Source organism: Pseudophryne corroboree, chromosome 3 (assembly GCF_028390025.1).
Source record: "Pseudophryne corroboree isolate aPseCor3 chromosome 3, aPseCor3.hap2, whole genome shotgun sequence".
Taxonomy (NCBI): Eukaryota; Metazoa; Chordata; class Amphibia; order Anura; family Myobatrachidae; genus Pseudophryne; species Pseudophryne corroboree.
This window is the reverse complement of record NC_086446.1, coordinates 612,856,300-612,882,361: the sequence shown is the minus strand read 5'-3', so window position 1 is coordinate 612,882,361 and position 26,062 is coordinate 612,856,300. Positions and strand designations below refer to the sequence as shown.

The 26,062-nt window shown below is 45.8% G+C and overlaps 1 protein-coding gene across 2 annotated transcripts in view; it reads left to right on the top strand.

Annotated features, from left to right (window-relative positions):
* SIRT1 (sirtuin 1) overlaps window positions 1-24,271 on the top strand; it is a 170,986-nt gene extending 146,715 nt beyond the window's left edge. For both annotated transcript variants that reach the window (XM_063961618.1, XM_063961617.1), the window contains 5 exons: window positions 1,562-1,709; window positions 13,130-13,209; window positions 13,329-13,515; window positions 13,992-14,531; window positions 23,044-24,271. In XM_063961618.1, coding sequence (XP_063817688.1) covers window positions 1,562-1,709; window positions 13,130-13,209; window positions 13,329-13,515; window positions 13,992-14,531; window positions 23,044-23,342 — 1,254 coding nt within the window. In that variant the 3' untranslated portion in view covers window positions 23,343-24,271. The remainder of the gene's footprint in view (window positions 1-1,561; window positions 1,710-13,129; window positions 13,210-13,328; window positions 13,516-13,991; window positions 14,532-23,043) is intronic.
* The last annotated feature ends 1,791 nt before the right edge of the window (window positions 24,272-26,062 follow it).

Here is a 26,062-nt window from a genome sequence, read left to right as displayed (position 1 = left end):
GCTTTGGGACATCCCAATGTTATCCTGTGGACCCTGCCAGAGAAATAATCGTTATGGTAAGAACTTACCGTTGATAATGGTATTTCTCCTAATTTCACAGGGATCCCACCCTGACGCACCTGACTTGAGGATCCTTTCACTCACTAACCTCTTTCTTCTTGTACGGAAGGGTGTGCATGTGTGTTCTTCTCGCCTGATTAGGGCTCACTATGATGCTCTTGCCTTAAGCTTTGGAAAAACAACTGATTTTCCTGAGCCAAGAGGCGGGGATCTAGGGACGGGCCCGTTGCATGCTGGGAAGTCGAAAGCTTTGATTGTTTGGTGCCAGTCCGCTGTCGCTACCTCATATCCCAATGTTATTTTGTGTACTTAGGAGAAATAGCGTCTACCATAATGATTATTTTTGGCCTCTGTATTCCACTGGCCTCTTCGGGTGAGCTTCCGTTTACATTTGGGTGGAATTCAAATGTTTGAAAATTCGGTTGGGTGTCTGTTTTTTCCTAATAGACAGGAAAAAACTGACCCCCAACCGAATTTTCAAACATTTGAATTCCCCCTTTATCAGTCTCCACTTTATCACTTTTTAAGGCTTAATACATTTGTAATTAATTTGGACATGGATATTGTGCCTGCCAATTGTGTAGATATTCTTGACTCTGAATCCCCTGGGGATCTTTTTCTCCATATAATATTCAGATATTGTGGCACGGTGCAGGTAGAAGTCCACACTTTTTCTTTAATGTAATCCAGGTTTCAAATTGATTCTCCGCTGATGTGTTTTTACTTTATAGACAATATAAGCAGTCTCTCTATCGGAATTGCTGTAAGTATCCCCTATGTCCGGGGTAATGCGGTCAATGGCCTGTCAAACATCTGTGGACATAATCAATATCCACCACTCGCAAAGCACACTTTTTATTACGACATCACTACAGTATGTTTCAGATGGATACCTGATGAGGAAGTCTTAAACTGAATATAACCAGGGTGCCTGATGGTAGTTGCTTACATGGTCGACACACCTCCTGAGGTCTACACCAGAAATAGGTCGACATGGAAAAAGGTTGACATGAGTTTTTCACTTTTTTTTTTCTCACTTTTTCATACTTTACGATCCACGTGGACTACGATTGGGAACGGTAACCTTGCCTGAAGCATGGCGAGCAAAGCGGTGCACTAACTGGGGTTCCCCGTCACTTTACGAAGAAAACGACACCAAAAACAGTAAATATAAAAACAACCTCATGTCGGCCTTTTGTCTGTGTCGACCTGGAGTCCAAGACCCGTCCCAGCAGTAATAACCTAAAATTCAGTAGAAAATGGCACTCGGTACAGTCTCTATATACTTGCCCCGTCGCCCTCTGCAGCCAATCTATCCCAGCAGGGAGACGGTTACATTGTGTGGAATATTGGCTACACTCAAACACAAAAGAAAGCTACACCACTCCAATTTCTTATGTCAACGTTTTCATCAGGACAAATAACAATGGTGTGTGTATTTATTTTTATATACAAATATACACACACAATATTATGCTTTTTTTTCTTTTCTTTTCTCAAGGAAATATATCCTGGTCAGTTCCAACCATCTCTCTGCCACAAATTTATCGCCATGTTGGACAAAGAGGGAAAATTGCTTAGGAATTATACTCAGAATATAGATACACTAGAACAAGTTGCAGGAATTCAACGAATTATACAGTGCCATGGTGAGTATGTTGTTGCATCTGTTAAACCGATCCATTTGACTACTGCATGAGACTAACCTGATAACCCCCTTTCTCTATCGTCCTAGTGGATGCTGGGGTTCCTGAAAGGACCATGGGGAATAGCGGCTCCGCAGGAGACAGGGCACAAAAGTAAAGCCTTCCGATCAGGTGGTGTGCACTGGCTCCTCCCCCTATGACCCTCCTCCAAGCCAGTTAGATTTTTGTGCCCGGCCGAGAAGGGTGCAATCTAGGTGGCTCTCCTAAAGAGCTGCTTAGAAAAGTTTAGCTTAGGTTTTTTATTTTACAGTGAGCCCTGCTGGCAACAGGATCACTGCAACGAGGGACTTAGGGGAGAAGAAGTGAACTCGCCTGCGTGCAGGATGGATTGGCTTCTTGGCTACTGGACATCAGCTCCAGAGGGACGATCACAGGTACAGCCTGGATGGTCACCGGAGCCTTGCCGCCGGCCCCCTTGCAGATGCTGAAGTAAGAAGAGGTCCAGAATCGGCGGCAGAAGACTCCTCAGTCTTCTAAAGGTAGCGCACAGCACTGCAGCTGTGTGCCATTTTCCTCTCAGCACACTTCACACGGCAGTCACTGAGGGTGCAGGGCGCTGGGAGGGGGGCGCCCTGGGAGGCAAATGAATACCTATTTTGGCTAAAAATACCTCACATATAGCCTCCGGAGGCTATATGGAGATATTTAACCCCTGCCAGAATCCGTTAAGAGCGGGAGACGAGGCCGCCGAAAAAGGGGCGGGGCCTATCTCCTCAGCACACAGCGCCATTTTCCCTCACAGAAAGGCTGGAGGGAAGGCTCCCAGGCTCTCCCCTGCACTGCACTACAGAAACAGGGTTAAAACAGAGAGGGGGGGCACTAATTTGGCGTTAGAAATATATAAAAAAGATGCTATAAGGGAAAACACTTATATAAGGTTGTCCCTATATAATTATAGCGTTTTTGGTGTGTGCTGGTAAACTCTCCCTCTGTCTCTCCAAAGGGCTAGTGGGTCCTGTCCTCTATCAGAGCATTCCCTGTGTGTGTGCTGTGTGTCGGTACGTGTGTGTCGACATGTATGAGGACGATGTTGGTGAGGAGGCGGAGCAATTGCCTGTAATGGTGATGTCACTCTCTAGGGAGTCGACACCGGAATGGATGGCTTATTTAGGGAATTACGTGATAATGTCAACACGCTGCAAGGTCGGTTGACGACATGAGACGGCCGACAAACAATTAGTACCGGTCCAGACGTCTCAAAAACACCGTCAGGGGTTTTAAAACGCCCGTTTACTTTAGTCGGTCGACACAGACACAGACAGGGACACTGAATCCAGTGTCGACGGTGAATAAACAAACGTATTCCTTATTAGGGCCACACGTTAAAGGCAATGAAGGAGGTGTTACATATTTCTGATACTACAAGTACCACAAAAGAGGGTATTATGTGGGATGTGAAAAAACTACCGTAGTTTTTCCTGAATCAGATAAATTAAATAAAGTGTGTGATGATGCGTGGGTTCCCCCCGATAGAAAATTATGGGCGGTATACCCTTTCCCGCCAGAAGTTAGGGCGCGTTGGGAAACACCCCTTAGGGTGGATAAGGCGCTCACACGCTTATCAAAACAAGTGGCGGTACCGTCTATAGATAGGGCCGTCCTCAAGGACCAGCTGACAGGAGGCTGGAAAATATCATAAAAAGTATATACACACATACTGGTGTTATACTGCGACCAGCGATCGCCTCAGCCTGGATGTGCAGAGCTGGGGTGGCTTGGTCGGATTCCCTGACTAAAAATATTGATACCCTTGACAGGGACAGTATTTTATTGACTATAGAGCATTTTAAAGGATGCATTTCTATATATGCGAGATGCACAGAGGGATATTTGCACTCTGGCATCAAGAGTAAATGCGATGTCCATATCTGCCAGAAGATGTTATGGACACGACAGTGGTCAGGTGATGCAGATTCCAAACGGCACAAAGGTGTATTGCCGTATAAAGGAAGAGGAGTTATTTGGGGTCGGTCCATCGGACCTGGTGGCCACGGCAACTGCTGGAAAATCCGCCGTTTTTACCCTAAGTCACATCTCTGCAGAAAAAGACACCGTCTTTTCAGCCTCAGTCCTTTCGTCCCTATAAGATCATATCTGCCCAGGGATAGAGGAAAGGGAAGAAGACTGCAGCAGGCAGCCCATTCCCAGGAACAGAAGCGTTCCACCGCTTCTGACAAGTTCTCAGCATGGCGCTGAGACCGTACAGGACCCCTGGATCCTACAAGTAGCATCCCAGGGGTACAGATTGGAATGTCGAGACGTTTCCCCTTCGCAGGCTCCTGAAGTCTGTTTTACCAAGGTCTCCCTCCGACAAGGAGGCAGTATGGGAAAAAATTCACAAGCTGTATTCCCAGCAGGTGATAATTAAATTACCCCTCCTACTACAAGAAAAGGGGTATTATTCCACACTATATTGTGGTACTGAAGCCAGAAGGCTAGGTGAGACTTATTCTAAAAAATTTTTTGAACACTTACAAAGGTTCAAATCAAGATGGAGTCACTCAGAGCAGTGATAACGAACCAGGAAGAAGGGGACTATATAGTGTCCCGGGACATCAGGGATGCTTACCTCTATGTCCCAAATTTGCCCTTCTCACTAAGGGTACCTCAGGTTCGTGGTGCAGAACTGTCACTATCAGTTTCAGACGCTGCCGTTTGGATTGTCCACGGCACCCCGGGTCTTTACCAAGGTAATGGCCGAAATGATGATTCTTCTTCGAAGAAAAGGCGTCTTAATTATCCCTTACTTGGACGATCTCCTGATAAGGGCATAGTCCAGGGAACAGTTGGAGGTCGGAGTAGCACTATCTCGGATACTGCTACAACAGCACGGGTGGATTCTAAATATTCCAAAATCGCAGCTGATCCCGACGACACGTCTGCTGTGCCTAGGGATGATTCTGGACACAGTCCAGAAAAAGGTGTTTCTCCCGGAAGAGAAAGCCAGGGAGTTATCCGAGCTAGTCAGGAACCTCCTAAAAACAGTGCATCATTGCACAAGGGTCCTGGTAAAAATGGTGGCTTCCTACGAAGCAATTCCATTCGGCAGATTTCGCGCAAGAACTTTTCAGTGGGATCTGCTGGACAAATGGTCCGGATCGCATCTTCAGATGCATCAGCGGATAACCCTATATCCAAGGACAAGGGTGTCTCTCCTGTGGTGGTTATAGAGTGCTCATCTTCTAGAGGGCCGCAGATTCGGCATTCAGGATTGGATGCTGGTGACCACGGAGCCCAGCCCGAGAGGCTGGGGAGCAGTCACACAAGGAAAAAATTTCCAGGGAGTGTGATCAAGTCTGGAGACTTTTCTCCACATAAATATACTGGAGCTAAGGGTAAATTTATAATGCTCTAAGCTTAGCAAGACCTCTGCTTCAAGGTCAGCCGGTATTGATCCAGTGGGAAAAACATCACGGCAGTCGCCCACGTAAACAGACAGGGCGACACAAGAAGCAGGAGGGCAATGGCAAAAACTGCAAGGACTTTTCGCTGGGCGGAAAATCATGTGATAGCACTGTCAGCAGTGTTTCATCCCGGGAATGGAAACTGGGAAGCAGACTTCCTCAGCAGGCACGACCTCCACCCGGGAGAGTGGAAACTTCATCGGGAAGTTTTTTCCACATGATTGTAAACCGTTGGGAAATACCAAAGGTGGACATGATGGCGTCCCGTCTGAACAAAAAACGGGACAGGTATTGCGCCAGGTCAAGAGACCCTCAGGCAATAGCTGTGGACGTTCTGGTAACACCGTGGGTGTACCAGTCGGTGTATGTGTTCCCTCCTCTGCTTCTCATACCTAAGGTGCTGAGAATTATAAGACGTAGAGGAGTAAGAACTATACTCATGGCTCCGGATTGGCCAAGAAGGACTTGGTACCCGGAACTTCAAGAGATGCTTACAGAGGTCTTATGGCCTCTGCCGCTAAGAAGGGACTTGCTTCAGCAAGTACCATGTCTGTTCCAAGACTTACCGCAGCTGCGTTTGTCGGCATGGCGGTGGAAAGCCGGATCCTAAGGGAAAAAGGCATTCCGGAAGAGGTCATTCCTACCCTGGTCAAAGCCAGAAAGGAGGTGACCGCACAACATTATCACCACATGTGGCGAAAATATGTTGCGTGGTGTGAGGCCAGGAAGGCCCCACAAAGAAATTTCAACTCGGTCGTTTTCCTGCATTTCCTGCAAACAGGAGTGTCTATGGGCCTCAAATTGGGGTCCATTAAGGTTCAAATTTCGGCCCTGTCGATTTTCTTCCAGAAAGAATTGGCTTCAGTTCCTGAAGTCCAGAAGTTTGTCAAGGGAGTATTGCATATACAACCCCCTTTTGTGCCTCCAGTGGCACTGTGGGATCTCAACGTAGTTCTGGGATTCCTCAAATCACATTGGTTTAAAACCAGTCAAATCTGTGGATTTGAAGCATCTCACATGAAAAGTGACCATGCTCTTGGCCCTGGCCTGGACCAGCGAGTGTCAAATTGGTGGTTTTTTCTCAAAAAAGCCCATATCTGTTTGTCCATTCGGACAGGGCAGAGCTGCGGACTCGTCCCCAGTTCTCTCCCTAAGGTGGTGTCAGTGTTTCACCTGAACCAGCTTATTGTGGTGCCTTGCACCTACTAGGGACTTGGAGGACTCCAAGTTGCTAGATGTTGTCAGGGCCCTGAAAATATGTTCCAGGACGGCTGGAGTCAGTTTTCCTGACTTGCTGTTATCCTGTATGCACCCAACAAACTGGGTGCTCTTGCTTCTAAGCAGACTATTGCTAGTTGGATGTGTAATACAATTCAGCTTGCACATTCTGTGGCAGGCCTGCCACAGCCAAAATATGTAAATGCCCATTCCACAAGGAAGGTGGGCTCATCTTGGGCGGCTGCCCGAGGGGTCTCGGCTTTACAACCTTGCCGAGCAGCTACTTGGTCAGGGGCAAACACGTTTGCTAAATTCTACAAAGTTGATACCCTGGCTAAGGAGGACCTGGAGTTCTCTCATTCGGTGCTGCAGAGTCATCCGCACTCTCCCGCCCGTTTGGGAGCTTTGGTATAATCCCCATGGTCCTTTCAGGAACCCCAGCATCCACTAGGACGATAGAGAAAATAAGAATTTACTTACCGATAATTCTATTTCTCGGAGTCCGTAGTGGATGCTGGGCGCCCATCCCAAGTGCGGATTATCTGCAATACTTGTACATAGTTACAAAAATCGGGTTATTATTGTTGTGAGCCATCTTTTCAGAGGCTCCGCTGTTATCATACTGTTAACTGGGTTTAGATCACAAGTTGTACGGTGTGATTGGTGTGGCTGGTATGAGTCTTACCCGGGATTCAAAATTCCTCCCTTATTGTGTACGCTCGTCCGGGCACAGTACCTAACTGGCTTGGAGGAGGGTCATAGGGGGAGGAGCCAGTGCACACCACCTGATCGGAAGGCTTTACTTTTGTGCCCTGTCTCCTGCGGAGCCGCTATTCCCCATGGTCCTTTCAGGAACCCCAGCATCCACTACGGACTCCGAGAAATAGAATTATCGGTAAGTAAATTCTTATTTTTGCCACACTCCGATATTTGGTAGTATGTGTTTCCTTCCTCTCTCTCCTTCAGTCACCCTTTCTGCTTTCTCTCTCCTCCAGCTCTGGGTACTTTTCCTGCCTCTCCTATTTTATCCCCAATTAAGCTATGTACAGATATTATTGGGTTTCTGTTACATTTAGTTTTGATGAATAATAGTTGGTTGTTACTATTTTGTTTACCATTCTTGCAGGCATTGATTTGGATTTTAAGTAGACAGTTGGACAAGAAAGTAGAAGCCATGCACTATATTGCAAGAAATGAATTTTTTTTTTCTCATCCATGGGGACACTGGGCAAAAATACCTTAGGTATAGAGTGGAGCATGGGAGCATGGGCTCCAAGTGGTTAATGTTCTTTTCCCAGCAGCACAGACTTCCTCCCCCTTTATACCTGCCTCCTCTGTCGACTATTTAGTTTTAGTTTGGTGCCTCAAGGAGCGAGCACACTGCCCCGCTTGTTGTTTTATTTATTTATTCACGCTGACCAGGCAGCGGTTCAATGTTGAAGATGCACCAGCCGCTGCGCTACATCGCAGCCTCAGTTTGGGTGGCCGGAGCACTGGCGACTGGGTCAGTGACCACATCCAGCCCCAAAGCACACCGGAAGAGCCCAGCTGCAGCTGGAACAGTAAGGTGGCTCCCTGCTTTTAGGGAGCTGCATCTTTGCAGAGGTCCACCGGGTAGGTGGCCTGCGGTGCTGGTAGGTGGCGCCGCAACACCACTAGACAACCAGGGGAATATATCCTCCAAAACCATTCAGTGCCTTTTACACTTTTAAATGCCCTATTTTTCGTCTACAAAAGTGTGTGGGAGTATTCCCTAGAGCACATTACTACAGTATGTCTTTCAAGGGGTGTGGTATGGTATGCCGGCGGACGGGCTCCCGGCGACCAGCATACCGGCGCCGGAAGCCTGACTGCCAGCATAACGACAGCGTGGCGAGCGCAAATGAGCCCCTTGCAGGCTCGCTGCGCTTGGCACGGTTGCGCGCTCACGCTATTCTCCCTCCAGGGGGGTCGTGGACCCCCACAAGGGAGAAAAACTGTTGGTATGCCGGCTGTTGGGACTCCGGCGCCGGTATACTGTGCGCCGAGATCCCGACAGTCGACAACCTGAAGACCACCCCTTTCAAGGGTTATGCAGCCGATGTCCCCAGGGAGAGGGGCACTGCTATGTTGCACACAATTGCTGGTGAATAGTTTTCACAGTCTATTTTAGCTCCAACCCAAGATCATGATGGTCTGTTTGCTTGTTCTTTATAGTTGCAGCGTGACCGTAATCAGTCTGCCTATGCCAACGGTCTGTGCCCCTGCTACACCTTCTCTTGCTGGGGTGTCACAGCTAGCCTCAACAGAACTGGCATGGGTTAATGGATTGTCTCAATTGGTCCAGCGTTTAGTACAGGTATTTAGTCTCGATGCTGGATCATCTGTCTAAGCTGAAGTCATCCAGACAAGACCCGACCCCTCTAATGTCCGGTTATGAACCAGAAGATCCTTACTGCGCTGGGGAGGAGATTTCTGTGACCTCAGACGAGGAAACTACTTCAGTTCCGGTAAACGCACAGTACCAGGTGGATGTTCATTCCTTAATTAAGGTGGTGAGGTCCGCACTTTTAATTACAGAGGCTGACTCCACTCCCACTGCCTAGGCGCCTCTTTTTAAAAGAAAAAGGAGGCGACGGCTGTTCCTACTTCTCCACAACTGGAGGGTCTTCTTGCAGAGGCATGTCCACACCCAAAAAAAAGCATTTTATGGTGTCCAAACGTCTTTTGAATTGTTACCTCTTCCATCCGCGTATAGGGCTAAATGGAAATCACCTCCAAAAGATGCCTACATTGCTTGTTTGGTGAAATCCACCACTCTTCGTATGCCTAACGCAACGTATCTTAAAGACCTGACTGATAGGAAATTGGAGAATTTTCTGAAATCTATTCTTTCCAAAGCAGGTGCAGCACTCTGTCCAGCTCTGGCTTCTGCCTTGGTGGCCAAGGCCTTAGGGCCTTATATCTCATGCTGAAGTATTTATGACCAGAGCGCACGCGCAGGATTTGTACTGCATGTACACACACACAGTGAGATGCGATCACCTCTGCCTGATTGACAGGCAGAGGCGCTCGGGGGGCGGCGGTGTTGCGGGAGTGTCAACTCTGCATTATATGGAAGCGTGTCAATAGGGGCAGCCACGTGTCCTCACACACGCCCCCTGGAAATGGAAACATGGTGGCAGGCTTACTGCCTCTACCCTAAATCAGCGATGTGATCATAATTGTATTGCGGTTGCATTGCTGGCCACCATTAGCATGCTGGACGGCCTTGCCTTGTGTTGAGTCCCCACCAGCATGCGAGTGATAGCCATTGCAGTTTTGATACTTTAGCAAAACTGAAGCTGAATAAGACCCTTATGCCATTGGGTGTACTCCACTGAAGTGTTTGTGTACTGGCGCCCACTTTCTATGGTGGTCCTCATCTTTAAGGCAGGTGTTTATTTGGGTGAAGCGGTAACGGACTACGGCCTGCTGTCTTTAAAGGTTTCGGCTGCAGCAGTAGCTGCCAGGCAGATGCACTGGCTGCATACGTGGAAGGCTAACTTGGATTCCAAAAAGGCTGTGGAAGCAATTCCCTTTTTCTGTTTGTTTTATTTGTGCCTGAACTTAATTAAAATTGAGGCTACTGGAGCAATTTCTAAAACCGATTTCTTCCCATTAACAGTGCACAACAGAAAAATATAGAGACTGAGACTTAACTAGCGCTTCTTATTCTTGCTGGTACTTATTCACAGGCTTCCATCGTTCGTATTGAAGTATCATATAAATATAAAGTGCATATAGTGAAATACCGTTTTAATAGCATACATATATGACACACATCTTTAAAATATAAAAGGTCAGATATTGCACAGATCACTGCAAGCAGCAAAGGAAAGACAAACTAATTACCAGATCACTCAGAACTGTTATTAGGCAGTTCTAAAAGCGCATGGGAGATGGTATAGGGATTTCCGGATAATCCCACCATACACACGTTAGATCTTACTGGATACTGGTCCTTAAGTCCGTCCTAGGGCTTGTCAGAAGGTAACCAACGCGTTTCCACCCCGAGCTGGGGTCTTTGTCAAGGTTCAAAAAGTCTGAATGCTGACCTCCTCATTCAGACTGCTATTTAAATACATGCAGCACCAATGAGAATCCTAATCGCCCAGCTGGACCCTATACATGAAAAAACTACCAGTCCCATGATCCTCTGCTGTGGGCGTCCCTGTCGTCATGGAAGCTCCAATCCTGATCTGGGAATTTTGGTGAGGGGTGAAGGAAACCTCTAGGAGGCTTTGAGACAATACCAGCTGCTAAAAGTATTGCGCACGAACTATTCTCAAATTTTCTTAGTATCACGATTTGTCTTCCCATTAACAGCCCTTAGTTCCTTTTGCTCTTTTTGTCCACAAGGCAAAGCCATGGGACAGTCGTACTTGAGGTAATGGGTGCCTTTCGAAGAAGTGCCCTGAGTCCAAGGGGCACCAGTCCTGGTCCACCTGCTGTCCAGCTACCAAGCCAACTGACAAACCATCATCTTGATGGTGCGGCGCCCCCTCCTGGGACCCTCCAGTGTGGGGTGCCCACTTCTACAGTTTTCCAAAACCTGTCTGTTTATAAATTAAGATGCTTGGGTCAGAAGGTTTGTTTCCCACAACTACTCTCTGACCTTCCAGAACCGCCCTCCAAGCCAGTTCTTTTTCCCAGATATTCTGTCGGATCCCGGAAAGGCAGTGGCTTTGAGGAATTATAGTCTGTCTCCTGCGTCATAGTCCCAGTTCCTCCTCTTCTAAGAGAGAGGATTTTTATACTACCCTGTTTCTATTTCAGAAAATAAATGACTCCTCCTGCCCCATTCTCAGTCTGAAATCACTCAACTAGTACCTCTGTGTTCCACGATTCTAGATGGAATCTCTTCGCTCCACCATTCTTCCGATGGAACCGGGGGACTTCATGGCTTTTTTGGATATCCAAGATGCCTACTTGCATATTCCCATTTGACTGGATCATCAGCGATTCCTCAGGTTTGTGGACCAGAAGGTTCACTTTCAGTTCTGGGCTTTGCTGTTTTAGGCTTTCTACAGCACCTCAATTGTTTCCGAAAGTCATGGAGGTAATGGCTGCGGATCTTCGCCACAAAGGGTCCATATACTTAACTACTTGGATGACTTCCTTTTGTCATAATCCCCAGAGGTCCTTCTACAAATCTCACGGCTGATCAATTGGAAAAAATCCACAATCGTTCTGTCTCGGGAAGCTGTTTCTTCCCAGGAACAAGCTAACCATGTTACAAGGCAAGACTCGAGATTTCCTTCGCCATTGCAGGTTGTCTATCCACGCCTGCATTAAAGATCCCAAGTACATTGGTCTCCACCTTAGACATGGGGGAATTTCTTCTGTCCAGATGGAGCCGTTACCATCTTCATCTTTGATCCCAGAGGTGGAGTCGGACTTTCTAAGCCGCCAAGACGTCTACTCAGTGATTGGTCACTTCACCTGGCCATGTTCCAGGTGTTGAATCATTGAGTGCTTCTGGACATCCAACATGATTGCCTCCTATCCCAATAACAAGCTTCTCGGATACTGCTCCCATAACAGGGATCCGAGAGCTTTTCTTGTTGACCCTGCCTCTTCTTTACATATTTCCTCCTTTCTCCTCAATTCTGTGGGTTCTCCGCAAGCTGAAATTGGAGGGCGGCACAGTCATTCTGATTGCTCCCGATTGGCTTTGACGAGCTTGGTACGGGGATCTTCTCGACCTGTCCATCGATCCACCCCCACCATGGCATCTACCTCTTCGGCCGGAAGTGGGGTATTAAGCTGGGTACACAGTAGGCGATATGTCTGTCCGATCTGCTAGATCAGACTACATATCGTTCACATCGGCCAGTGTGTACACACTGTTGCACGCCCCCGCCCCCTAAATTCGCTGCGTCTATTGATATTCCTGCAGTGCAGGCCGTACCAAAGAGATTGTCAGGGACACAATGCTCATTGATGTGGCCATTGAACGATATAGCGCTCTGTTGTGCAGTGTGTATGGCCAACCGACCTATTGTTTGTCAGCCGTGCCGTTGTCCACGATCTGGAATAGTCTGGTGTGTACCCAGCTTTACTGTGTAAGTGGGTCCAGTATGTGTAGCCTCCAGCTCCACATATGTTGCCTGCGACTAACCCATCCAGAGATGCACTTCATCCAAAAGAAGAAGAAAAACAAAAAAAGCTGAAATCCAATTGGCGCGTCAATTGGATTTCAGCTTTTTTTTTTTTCTTCTTCTTTTGGATGAAGTGCATGTCTGGATGGCACCCAGCACAAGACCCTCTAGGAGTCTACTAATAGATGCCCTTAATCTAGCAACGCACCTTAGCCCTTGTTCCTACCACCCCTATCTCCACATTAGCAGTGGCTATTGCCGAGTGCTAATGGAAAGGAATACTTACCATTTCCTCCAATATAACACAACAAAAGTATTTTCAACTAATAAACCAACTGCTTACTATGATTTTAGAAGAGTGGATCAAGCAGTAAGTGGGACCACATTGCTGTGGCTGTAAACTATGCCTGTAAAACATGAAGCTGCCTGCAGGCATTACACAGACAGAACTAGTTGTAGTGTAGGTCTTAAAACTGTGTCTGTTAAGAAACCATTCATGGCACATTTTGGTGATTGTTAAACATGGGTTAGATATGGCTGCCTAAGTTATTTGATCCTATAGCTTTGATTGAGACATTTTATGAATTTGAAAAGCTTTTTTTCTTGTTTATCCCATTAGGATCATTTGCCATGGCATCCTGCCTAATATGCAGACACAAAGTTGACTGTGAAGCTGTCAGAGAGGATATATTTAATCAGGTATATTGTTTTTCATGTATGTGCTACATTGTTTGCATAACATATCTAAATCTTTTCCATTGTATTTTGTTTTAGGAAACAGGCAGCTGTCTAATGAATACTTTTCCCTCCACAAATAGATTGTTCCACGATGTCCGCGGTGTCCAGCAGATGAGCCTCTCGCCATTATGAAGCCTGATATTGTTTTCTTTGGGGAGAATTTGCCAGAGCAGTTCCACAGAGCAATGAAGTATGACAAGGATGAGGTTGATCTTCTTATTGTTATTGGTTCCTCATTGAAAGTGAGACCAGTTGCTTTAATACCAAGTAAGTGGTTAAAATAAATAAAGATCTGGAAACTAATTCAGGAAGAGGTTTCTTTCATTAGGGACAGATGTAAAGTGTTCTGTTACATGTTGCTTGTGTATGTTTTTTGTTTTGTTTTTTTACTTACAGTATGTCTTTTGTGTAAGGAATTGGTCATACTGGGACTGTAGTGATCCTGTTACTAATTGTTCATTTTTGACATTTCGAGCAAATGAAAATGGTTTTTAAAAAAAACTCTATATACAAGACTTGTGTGTGTACATTTGGAAGTCTATTTACTCACATCAGTGTCCATCAGTCACTGACCAATACATGAGTAATTTCTGTTCCAGCAGTTCGTAAAGGTAGAATAATACAATTTTTCCCTTTGCTGTAACATTGCAAAAAATGTTTCATTTTGATGTTTAGTTCAACATCTATAGTAACATAACGTTGGTCTGTATAGCTGCTATAAGCCAAATAATTTTATCTTTTAGGTTCAATACCACATGAAGTGCCTCAAATATTGATTAATCGGGAGCCATTGTCTCACCTACATTTTGATATTGAACTTCTTGGAGATTGCGATGTTATTATTAATGAGCTGTGTCAGAGACTGGAAGGAAAGTATGCAGACCTTTGTGCAAATTCCCTGAAACTCGCGCAAATCACAGAAAGACCACCTCGACCAATCAGAGTGCTTTCCATCTTGCCAGAAGCTACACCAGCTAAACCCTTACATACTGGGCAGGATTCATTTGCTGAGGATAGGTTGGCTCACCCAGAACTACCACTGACTCCACCGCTTGAGGACTGTCAGTCATCAGAAAGTGACACTGAACTATTTCACACCTGTACAGGAAAAATGGCTGTATTTAAAGCTGATGGCAGGGCTGTGATAACACAGCTAGAGCCTTCAGAACCAGTCAATGAGACCTCAGTCAGCAATGGTGAAGAGAAAGAGAGCAGTATTCATCCATCCAAGACTACTTTGTCGAGCAAGCTAACAAAGGAGCAGATAAGCAAGTGTTTAGATGGTAAGTGTATATTAAAAGCTGGCAACGTTTAAGGCACGCTTATCTAATGTGTGTTTGTGTGTGGTAACACTCCATTTGTTGGGTGCTGATTTACTCCATATGATCTATCACCACTTGCTTTTACTGTACATAGTGAGTCACTCTACCCTGCCCTTCATCACATACTCCTTTCCCCCCGGTTACACCCTGCCTTTTGGTTGTATCAATATGTTAATTGTTATGCTATGTATTACTGTTTAATCGTGTTTAACCTCATTAACCACCACTGCTGACACCTTGTGGTGCTATATTATTAAAATCTAATAAGTTTAGTGGCACCAAAACATGATTTAAAAAAAAAAAAAAAAAAGTTCCCAAAAAAAAGTTTCTGAACTTTTAGGATAAATATGAGTGAAGTACTTGAAAACTTTTGCTGGAAGTAAGCTTCTCCGTTGGCAAATTTCTATGCTAGCCTTCCACATGAAGTGTCAATCACCTTCTGGTACCAGATGCTGTGTGTTGTACATGCTCAATAAAATGTCTTGCCCAGGAAATGGCTTACTGACTTACCATCATATAGGATACAGTACTGACAATCTTTCTGTGACATCATAACACAAGTATGTGTTCTTTATTTAGTTGCTTTTTTGTTTATATCTAGTATAGCTTTCCCCTTTGTAAATTGTTTTCTCTTACGTCCTAGAGGATGCTGGGGACTCCGTAAGGACCATGGGGTATAGACGGGCTCCACAGGAGACATGGGCACTCTAAGACTTTAGATGGGTGTGAACTGGCTCCTCCCTCTATGCCCCTCCTCCAGACCTCAGTTAGATCCTGTACCCAGAGGAGACTGGATTCACTGCAGGGGAGCTCTACTGAGTTTCTCTGAAAAGACTTGTGTTAGGTTTTCTATTTTCAGGGAGCATTGCTGGCAACAGGCTCCCTGCATCGTGGGACTGAGGGGAGAGAAGCAGACCTACTTAACTGATAGGCTCTGCTTCTTAGGCTACTGGACACCATTGGCTCCAGAGGGTCGGAACACAGGTGTCGTCCTCGCTGTTCGTCTCGGAGCCGCTCCGCCGTCCTCCTCACAGAGCCGGAAGATAGAAGCCGGGTGAGTATAAGAAAGAAGCCTTCACAGGCGGCAGAAGACTTCAGATCTTCAGTGAGGTACCACGCAGCGGTCACGCTGCGCGCCATTGCTCACACACACACACACGGCACAGCAAGGGCGCAGGGGTGGCGCCCTGGGCAGCAATAATTACCTCAAATAACACTGGCACAGGTATCGGATAAAAAAATTGAGCGGGACCGAAGCCCGCCGTCGAGGGGGCGGGGCTTGATCCTCCAGCACTAACCAGCGCCATTTTCTCCACAGCAAGCTGCAGAGAAGCTGCTCCCGGACTCTCGCCTGCTGAACCAAGTGACAGAGGGCAAAAACGTGGGGGGGGGGGGCATTTATTTGGCGCAAAAGAGTGTATAATATCTATATAAAGAGTGCTGTACAGACTGGGACTTTCTTTCCAGTGTCCATAGGTGCTGGGTGTGTGCTGGCATACTCTCTCTCTGTCTCTCCAAAAAGCCTTATTGGGGGGTACGTGTGTGTCGGCATGTCTGAAGCGGAAGGCTCGTCTAGGAAGGAGGCAGAGCAGATGATTGTGGTGTCTCCGTCGGCACCGCCGACACCTGATTGGTTGGATATGTGGAATGTTTTAAATGCAAATGTGACTTTATTACATAAAAGATTGGACAAAGCAGAGTCCAAGGAAAAAGCAGGGAGTCTGTCACATGGCCCTTCGGGGTCTCATAAACGTCCCCTTTCCCAGATAGCAGACACTGATACCGACACGGATTCCGACTCCAGTGTCGACTTTGATGATGCAAGGTTACACCCAAGGGTGGCCAAGAGTATTCATTATATGATTATTGCAATAAAAGAAGTTTTGCATATCACAGAGGACCCCTCCGTACCTGACACGAGGGTCTGCATGTTTAACGAAAAGAAACCTGAGGTAACGTTTCCCCCATCTCATGAGCTGAACGCTTTATTTGAAAAAGCTTGGGAAACTCCAGACAAGAGACTGCAGATTCCCAAGAGAATTATTATGGCGTATCCTTTCCCCTCACAGGACAGGTTACGGTGGGAATCCTCACCCACGGTGGACAAGGCTTTGACGCGCTTGTCCAAAAAGGTGGCACTACCGTCTCCAGACACTGCAGCCCTCAAGGATCCTGCTGATCGCAGACAGGAAACTACCTTAAAATCAATTTATACACATACGGGTGCCCTGCTCAGACCGGCAGTAGCGTCTGCATGGGTGGGTAGCGCAATTGCAGCGTGAGCAGATAACTTGTCATCTGACCTAGACACCCTAGATAAAGATAGCATTTTGTTGACCTTGGGTCACATTAAGGACGCAGCGTTATATATGAGAGAGGCTGCGAGAGATATTGGGCTGTTGGGTTCAAGAGCCAATGCCATGGCAGTTTCGGCTAGAAGGTCCCTGTGAACCCGCCAATGGACAGGTGATGCCGATTCAAAGAGACATATGGAGACTTTACCTTACAAGGGTGATGTTTTATTTGGGGAGGGACTCGCGGACCTGGTTTCCACAGCTACCGCGGGTAAGTCTTCTTTTTTGCCTTACGTTCCCCCACAGCAAAAGAAAACACCTCAATTTCAGATGCAGTCCTTTCGGTCGGATAAGTTTAGAAAGGGTCGGGGTTCTTCCTTCCTCGCCAGAGGTAGAGGGAAAAGAACGCCTGCTACGGCTAGTTCCCAGGAACAAAAGTCCTCCCCGGCCTCTACAAAATCCACCGCATGACGCTGGGGCTCCGATGAGGGAGTCCGCACCGTTGGGGGCACGTCTTCGACTCTTCAGCCAGGTCTGGGTTCAGTCGGATCTGGATCCTTGGGCGGTCGAAATTGTATCCCAAGGCTACAAACTGGAGTTCGAAGCAGTGCCTCCTCGACAATTTTTCAAATCGGCTTTGCCAGCTTCTCCCCCAGAGAGGGAAATAGTTTCAGCTGCCATACAAAAGCTGTGTCAACAGCAAGTGATTATCAAGGTTCCCCTAATGCAACAGGGGAAGGGTTATTATTCAACCCTATTTGTGGTCCCGAAGCCGGATGGATCGGTCAGACCCATTTTGAATCTAAAATCCCTGAACCTGTATTTGAAAAGGTTCAAATTCAAGATGGAATCTCTTCGGGCAGTGATCTCCAGCCTGGAAGGGGGGGATTTTATGGTGTCGCTAGACATAAAGGATGCATACCTTCATGTCCCCATTTATCCCCCTCATCAGGCGTACCTGAGATTCGCTGTACAGGATTGTCATTACCAGTTTCAGACGTTGCCGTTTGGGCTTTCCACGGCCCCGAGAATTTTCACCAAGGTAATGGCGGAAATGATGGTGCTCCTGTGCAAGCAAGGAGTCACCATTATCCCATACTTGGACGATCTCCTGATAAAGGCAAGATCAAGTAATGAGTTACTGAGAAGCGGGTCTCTCTCCCTGAGAGTACTACAACAACACGGCTGGATTCTCGATTCTAAATCTAACAAAGTCGCAGTTGGTTCCGACAACTCGGCTGTCATTTTTGGGCATGGTTCTGGACACGGAAAAAGAGGGGTTTTCTCCCAACGGAAAAAGCCCAGCAACTCCAGAACATGGTTAGAGACCTGATAAAGCCAAAAAGAGTGTCAGTTCATCAATGCACTCGAGTATTGGGAAAGATGGTGGCGGCCTACGAGGCCATTCCGTTCGGCAGGTTCCATGCGAGAACTTTTCAGTGGGACCTTCTGGACAAGTGGTCAGGGTCCCATCTACAAATATATCAGGGGATAAGCCTGTCCCCCAGGGCCAGGGTATCTCTCCTGTGGTGGCTCCAGAGTGCTCACCTTCTAGAGGGTCGCAGGTTCGGCATTCAAGACTGGGTTCTTGTGACCACGGACGCGAGCCTCCGAGGATGGGGAGCAGTCACACAAGGAAGAAATTTTCAGGGAATATGGTCAAGCCAGGAGGCTTGTCTACACATCAATGTGCTGGAATTAAGGGCCATATACAACGGCCTACTACAAGCGGAGAATCTTGTTCGCAACCTACCCGTTCTGATTCAGTCAGACAACGTCACAGCCGTGGCGCATGTAAACCGCCAAGGCGGGACAAGGAGCAGAGCAGCAATGGCGTGTCAAAGTCAGAAAAATATCTCTATGCACACTACCATATTTGCACCTCACACAGGTCCGTGCTGCGCATGCGTACGCTCTCCCGTACGTGCGCATACTCACAGTCGCGGGCACCCGCAGGCGCATGGTATGCGTATTTACGGTAGAGTTTATGTGGTTGTAGCGTGCGACTCAATCGTAACATATTTTCAGTAATAATGTATTTTGTAGATCATGGTCCCTTTGATAGATTCTGAAAGTTTGGTTAATATAGAATGTTTATGAACAGAGGAATCCCTCTTTGTTTGATACGAAGGGTCAGACAGGAGTAATACAGTGGTGTTTAGTATCTATCAGAAGAATATTTAATTAGAAATATTCCGGTGTTGGTTTGAAGCAGATCAATCGCTCGTCCGAATAGTTATGGACATAAGAAGTTTATGAACATTTACTTTATTTGCACTTTATTACCCATGCGGCGGGAAACCCAGTTTCCCTCCCACCTGAGCAGTTGGAAATAGTCACAGCCCACCTGTATGAATCAACCTATGACCTTTTGTTATAATGCGAAGCCGAATTCCTGTGTCCAATGAACAATGAGATTGTAGGGACCATTGAATTGTATTGTGTGTGGGGCATAAATAGGCAGGCCGACCGTATCCAGCTCTCTCTTCAACGGTTCTCATTGCTGATAATCGGGAGCTGGATATCGAGGCGCATGCGATCGTTCCCCTTGTGCGTAAGTTTTCTCCGTAATCATATTGTCTTACTGTGAGCCATCTCTCTCTCTATCGATCTATCTCTCTCTCTCTCTCTCTCTCTATCTCTCTCGTATTTTACTTTAATTGTATTGTATTTCCTGTGTAGTTTATCTGGTTAGTTGGTTTATGTTATATTGTAGTGTATCATTTGTACTGTGATTCCTTTTGCAAGTATAATAGTCATAATACATATAATAGGTTTCGGACCCTAAGCCCAGGTATCTGTGTATTCTTTATAAGGGTTAAGTATTCTCTGAGCGTCGGTGACGCTCAAGCAGCTTTGTAGTTAATCAGGTTACACCAGGTTGCACTTACACTCTGTCTCTACACTAAGGTATACTGTGTATCTCACTGTTAAAGGTATAGATATAAAGGTTTAAACGTTGTAAGCGTCTGCACCGCTGGTGATCTCCTCGTGGTCCCGAGCGTACGCTACAGCGAATCATTACGTTAGTCGGCAGCCAATAGCGTGCCTGCCTGTGATCACTGGGCCGTAAGCGAACGTGACGCTTGAGCGTCTCTACTACGGTTGAGCGATCGCTACACAACTTGCGTACCCTTACGGTACTTCTTACGTAGATAGCGTACAGTGTTCTTAGACCTCTTAAAGTGTTTTATATACGATAAATATTCAGCTTTATCAGGCGGAAGCCACCAGGATTCTTCGCTGGGCGGAAAATCATGTAAGCGCTCTGTCGGCAGTCTTCATTCCGGGAGTAGACAACTGGGAGGCAGACTTCCTCAGCAGACACAATCTCCATCCAGGAGAGTGGGGACTTCATCAAGAAGTCTTTGCAGAGCTAACAAGTCGTTGGGGACTTCCTCAACTAGACATGATGGCGTCACGCCTTAACAAAAAGCTTCGGACGTATTGTTCCAGGTCGAGGGACGCTCAGGCAGTGGCGGTGGACGCCCTAGTGACACCGTGGGTGTTTCAGTCGGTCTGTGTTCCCTCCACTTCCACTCATCTCAAAAGTATTGAGAATCATAAGACGAACAAGAGTGCAGACAATACTCATTGTTCCAGATTGGCCTCGAAGGGCCTGGTATTCAGATCTTCAGGAAATGCTCACAGAAGATCTGTGGCCTCTTCCTCCCAGGGAGGACCTGTTGCAACAGGGGCCCTGTGTGTTCCAAGACTTACTGCGGTTACGTTTGACGGCATGGCGGTTAAACACCAAATCCTAGATAGGAAAGGTATTCCTGCGGAGGTCAGCCCTACTCTAATCGGAGCTAGGAAGGAGGTAACGGTGAAGCATTATCACCGTATCTGGAGGAAATATGTATCTTGGTGTGAAGCCAAGAATGCTCCTACGGAAGATTTTCAGCTGGGTCGTTTTCTCCACTTTCTTCAGACAGGAGTGGATATGGGCCTTAAGTTAGGCTCCATTAAGGTGCAGATTTCGGCCTTATCTATATTCTTTCAGAAGGAATTGGATTCTCTCCCAGAGGTCCAGACTTTTGTAAAGGGAGTGCTGCACATCCAACCTCCTTTTGTGCCCCCAGTGGCACCGTGGGACCTTAACGTGGTGTTATAGTTCCTTAAGTCACACTGGTTTGAACCTCTTCAAACTGTTGAATTAAAATTTCTCACTTGGAAAGTGGTCATGTTGTTGGCCTTGGCATCTGAGAGGCGGGTGTCCGAATTGGCGGCTTTGTCTCACAAGAGCCCCTATCTGATTTTCCATGTGGATCGAGCAGAGTTGAGAACTCGTCCTCAATTTCTACCTAAGGTGGTTTCGTCGTTTCATATGAACCAACCTATTGTGGTGCCTGTGGCTACGGGTGACTTGGAGGATTCCAAGTCCCTTGATGTAGTCAGGGCCTTAAAAATGTAAGTAGCCAGGACGGCTCGAGTTAGGAAAACAGAGGCACTGTTTGTCCTGTATGCAGCCAACAAAGTTGGCACTCCTGCTTCTAAGCAGACTATTGCTCGCTGGATCTGTAACACGATTCAGCAGGCTCATTCTACGGCTGCATTGCCGTTACCTAATTCGGTAAAGGCCCATACCACTGAGAAGGTGGGCTCTTCTTGGGCGGCTGCCCGAGGCGTCTCGGCATTACAGCTTTGCCGGGCAGCTACTTGGTCGGGTTCAAACACTTCTGCAAAATTCTACAAGTTTGATACCCTGGCTAATGAGGACCTCATGTTTGCTCAATCGGTGCTGCAGAGTCATCCGCACTCTCCCGCCCGGTCTGGAGCTTTGGTATAATCCCCATGGTCCTTACGGAGTCCCCAGCATCCTCTAGGACGTAAGAGAAAATAAGATTTTAAACCTACCGGTAAATCTTTTTCTCCTAGTCCGTAGAGGATGCTGGGCGCCTATCCCAGTGCGGACTATTTCTGCAAGGCTTGTATCTAGTTGTTGCTTACATAAGGGTTATGTTACAGTTGAGATCAGTCTCTGGCTGATGCTGTTTTGTTCATACTGTTAACTGGTTTCGTATGTTCCATGTTGGACGGTGTGGAGGGTGTGGGCTGCTATGTATCTCGCCCTTAGATTAACAAAAATCCTTTTCTCGTACTGTCCGTCTCCTCTGGGCACAGTTCTTTAACTGAGGTCTGGAGGAGGGGCATAGAGGGAGGAGCCAGTTCACACCCATCTAAAGTCTTAGAGTGCCCATGTCTCCTGCGGAGCTCGTCTATACCCCATGGTCCTTACGGAGTCCCCAGCATCCTCTACGGACTAGGAGAAAAAGATTTACCCGTAGGTTTAAAATCTTATTTTTTGTTCCAATCTATAAAGGAAAAAAAAAAAATAGTAAAAGGTTTGAGAAGATAAAATAGAGTTCTGTTTGTACCACCTAAAACAGGACTGTCGATCTACCAACAGTTCACATTTTCCAGCCCACCTAGCTAGTGCACAGGTGTAGTCAATACTAATTAAGATGTGCTGCATTCATTCCTAACTGACAATTCTACAGATCTCCAGGAGGCCTGGAAAACATGAACTGTTGGTAGATCTCGAGGACTGGTTTGGCCAGCCCTGACCTAAAACATCACAGGGTTCAGCTTTTCAATCTTCTGTCCTGGTACCACTGCACTGTTTGCTTCATTTTTACATCAGTAGAGGATCTCGGCACTGAACCGCCACTGGATTGTGATGAAGTGCGTGTAGTGAATGGCCAGAAGAGTTGCCAGCCCTACCTCTCCTAGATGAATTGAAGTTGAGGCCAGTAAATAGTAATAGTCACACTAGAATGGCTCCCAGCGCTTCCCGTTTTTTTTTTCTTCTGTCAGTGCTGATATTACATGGGCAAGTTCCTAAATTACCGGTGTTTCTTGAGCCCTATATATGTTCAGTATGTTTATACATAGTTTTGTATGTTAATAACTCCTGACTGGTGAGGTGTGACAATAGCCAGGTTTGGCTACATAAATAGAGGGCAGACACTTCAAAAATACACTGCATCTATTAAGCAGGGAGGTAGATGGGTCTGTAAGCACTTCCAGTTACTGAGATTTGCAAGAAACTATGTGTCAATAAAAATAAAAAAATGAATGATGATCCATTTTATTACTGATAACCGTTTTATTGTGGCGCTAGTGTGCACCTTAATCATATGTAGTCTCATTATTACTTTTTGTTCCATTTATTTCAGACACGCAGTATCTATTTTTGTCCCCAAATCGTTATATTTTTCATGGCGCAGAGGTTTTTTCTGATTCTGATGATGACCTGTCCTCCAGTTCCTGTGGAACAAATAGCAACAGTGAATCTTTACAGAGTCCAAGCTTACAGGAACCTATAGAAGATGATAGCGAGAATGAAGAATTCTACCGTAGTAAATACGACCATGACTCTGACTCAGAAAATAGGGTAGGCTTTGAGGAAGAATCCGAAGAAGTTGTACTATATGAAAACGATGAGGTTTTAGGTAATGACAGTACAAAATTATAATATAGACATTGCCTTAAAATCCACTAAACACCAGCATTAAGAATTTAAAACTGGACATAAAAAGCATGTGAATATGTGGACTCCAGCATGCAAACCGACGGTAATTAAACCTAATAAAACACCGCAAAGTAAATGGTCATAGGAATTTTTTTTTGGGGGGGGATGTTTATTTTTTTTTTTTTTTTTTTAAAGAGAAATTTGTATTCACACTAAACCATTCTGTAATTATTTTTGTATCTGGTCCGCTTTTTCTGTTTTTGCTTAGTGGTGGAAATTCTTATGCAGTATTGTGGTTAATAATTTATGTATTAAGTACATTTATTGTTTAAATTGAGAAAATTATTCTAAAAGATATTTAAGTGTAGGATTTAAGTTAACGGAACAGCTAAAATAGGCCAAAGACAAGTTTTTTTTTGTCACTTTCTTTAATGTTTTTTTTTCTTTTTTATATTTGTTTTCATAATCGTGCATTAACAGATCATAGAATACAGTTTTACACCTTTCTTTCTGAACTTTTTTTTATCAAGACAACTTTACATTTTCTAGGAAACGCTTATTTCTTGATTATATATTTCTCAGTATTTTTGAGTTTTTTTTTTAATGTAGTGTTAAATATTTGGATTAGGAATTTTTTTTGCCTTTTGTTATTAAAAAAACATAAAAAAAAACATGTGCACACTGTTACTTACACACAATACCAGTAAAACTGAAGCTTGGCTTTCTGCATAAACGCACCTGTTCCCACAGTAGTCATGTGATGCCGCTTTTTTGGTTCAATGTTTAAATTGACACGTGTACAGTTTGTTTGTTGGGAAAACGTGCCTAATTTATTTTCTTTTGGTCTACATTGTTTTGTATGGGTGGGGAGAGCTCTGTCCCTCTAGTAGAATTTGTTTCAAAGTGTAATTTCAATAAAAAATTCTATCATATTAATATGCAAATTATTTCTGTAATGTCTGATCTTAATTTGTATGTATTTTGCAGTCTGTATTTATATTCTTGAATATACTTGTCTTATGTTTAATGAAAACAATGTCCGATTAGCATAATGAATAATTTTATCCTGCATATGTTTGTGAGGGAGGGTTTTTTTGTTTTTTTTGACAAGTGATATTCAGTTACTTTATTTCTCTTACGTCCTAGAGGATGCTGGGGTCCACATCAGTACCATGGGGTATAGACTGCTCCACTAGGAGCCACTTTAAGAGTTTACTAGTGTGGACTGGCTCCTCCCTCTATGCCCCTCCTACCAGACTCTGTTAAGAAAATGTGCCCGGAGGAGCCGGTTCCAGCTATGGGAGCTCCATAGGACTTTTTCTAGTTTTATTATATTTCTTAGAGTTAGGCACAGGGAGGCTGCTGGCAACAGCCCCCCTGCGTCGTGGGACTTAGGGGGGGGAGTAGTGTCCAACCCTGAGAGGTTAATGGCCACTATCTCCGCTGACAGGACACTGAGCTCCTGCGGGTGATGATCGTTAGCCACCCGAGGCGACTGCTCACTCCCGCAGCATGCCGCCACCCTCTAACAGAGCCAGAAGAAAGAAGAGTGGTGAATCGGACGCCGGAGTCCCGGTAAGCGGGTCCCCGGCGAGAATGGCGGCACAAGGGTGGGAGCGCAGCTCTGAGAGGCTGCGCTCCGGAAGCGGCACACTGTGTACGGAGCTGTGAGGGGCTTCCTGGGCCAGCGCGATACCCTACACTGGTCAAACATAGCTTTCAAGGTCTAACCCAGTGTTTGCTGCAAAAATTACCTCAGGCCAGTATAATCTCTAAGTGCGGGAAGATGCGCCATTACAGGGGGCGGAGCCTCTCAGAACGGATCCAGCACTAACCAGCGCCATTTTCTCCCTGCAGACACACGCTGACAGGGAACGCTGTCCTCCACATAACTACACTGAGGTAAAAGGTGTTATAAACAAGAGGGAAGTAATATTATGTACTAGCTACCCTGTTAAGGTTACGCTAGTCAGTGGGGTTTTTATCTTTATAAAAGCCTATAAGGGCACGCTGTGGCTGTCTTCTTGTGCTCTGTGATGGTCTTAAGATATTTTTTGGGGGGAAACTGTGTTGACAATTTCCTGTGTATGTGTAATCCACTTTACCATGTTTAAGGGACTTTGTCCTGTACTGCGGAATGTATATCTTCTCCTGGGGAGTCTATACCATGCTCAAAACTGTACACATATCAGGCTTCGTGGAAGTTCCCCCTGGGGTAGCCTCCATAAGGTGTACTTTAAATTATATCGGTTCACATATATCCCATACTGTGTAGAAGCCGCAGTTTTGAGAAGTGGGGATTTTCAAATCCCACTGCTGTGCCTCTCACCCCAACTTCGTACCCTAGAAAGTGTACACTTGTCCATATAATGCATATATATGAGGGGTCCAACATATGTTTGAGGCTATTAGGGATGAGGAATATTATTATTTGTGTATAATGAATGCCTTCCCACTGTGTAGGGCGTTAAACTCTTTATTTGGGAACACCTGAGTACACCCAGAGTTATTATCCACATCCCTATAGAGTGTCTAAATTGTCAAATATGGTTGTACTTGTCCCTGGTACAACCTCCGTAAAGGCTGATCACCTATTGAGACTAATCTCTAATACTGTACACTGCTGCAGGTGTGACTCGGAGACCCACTTTTGCATACATCTCTGGGGCTATTGTAACGTGGTCAGGCTCCTTACTTGATTTAGATTCTATGTGTAGAAGTGA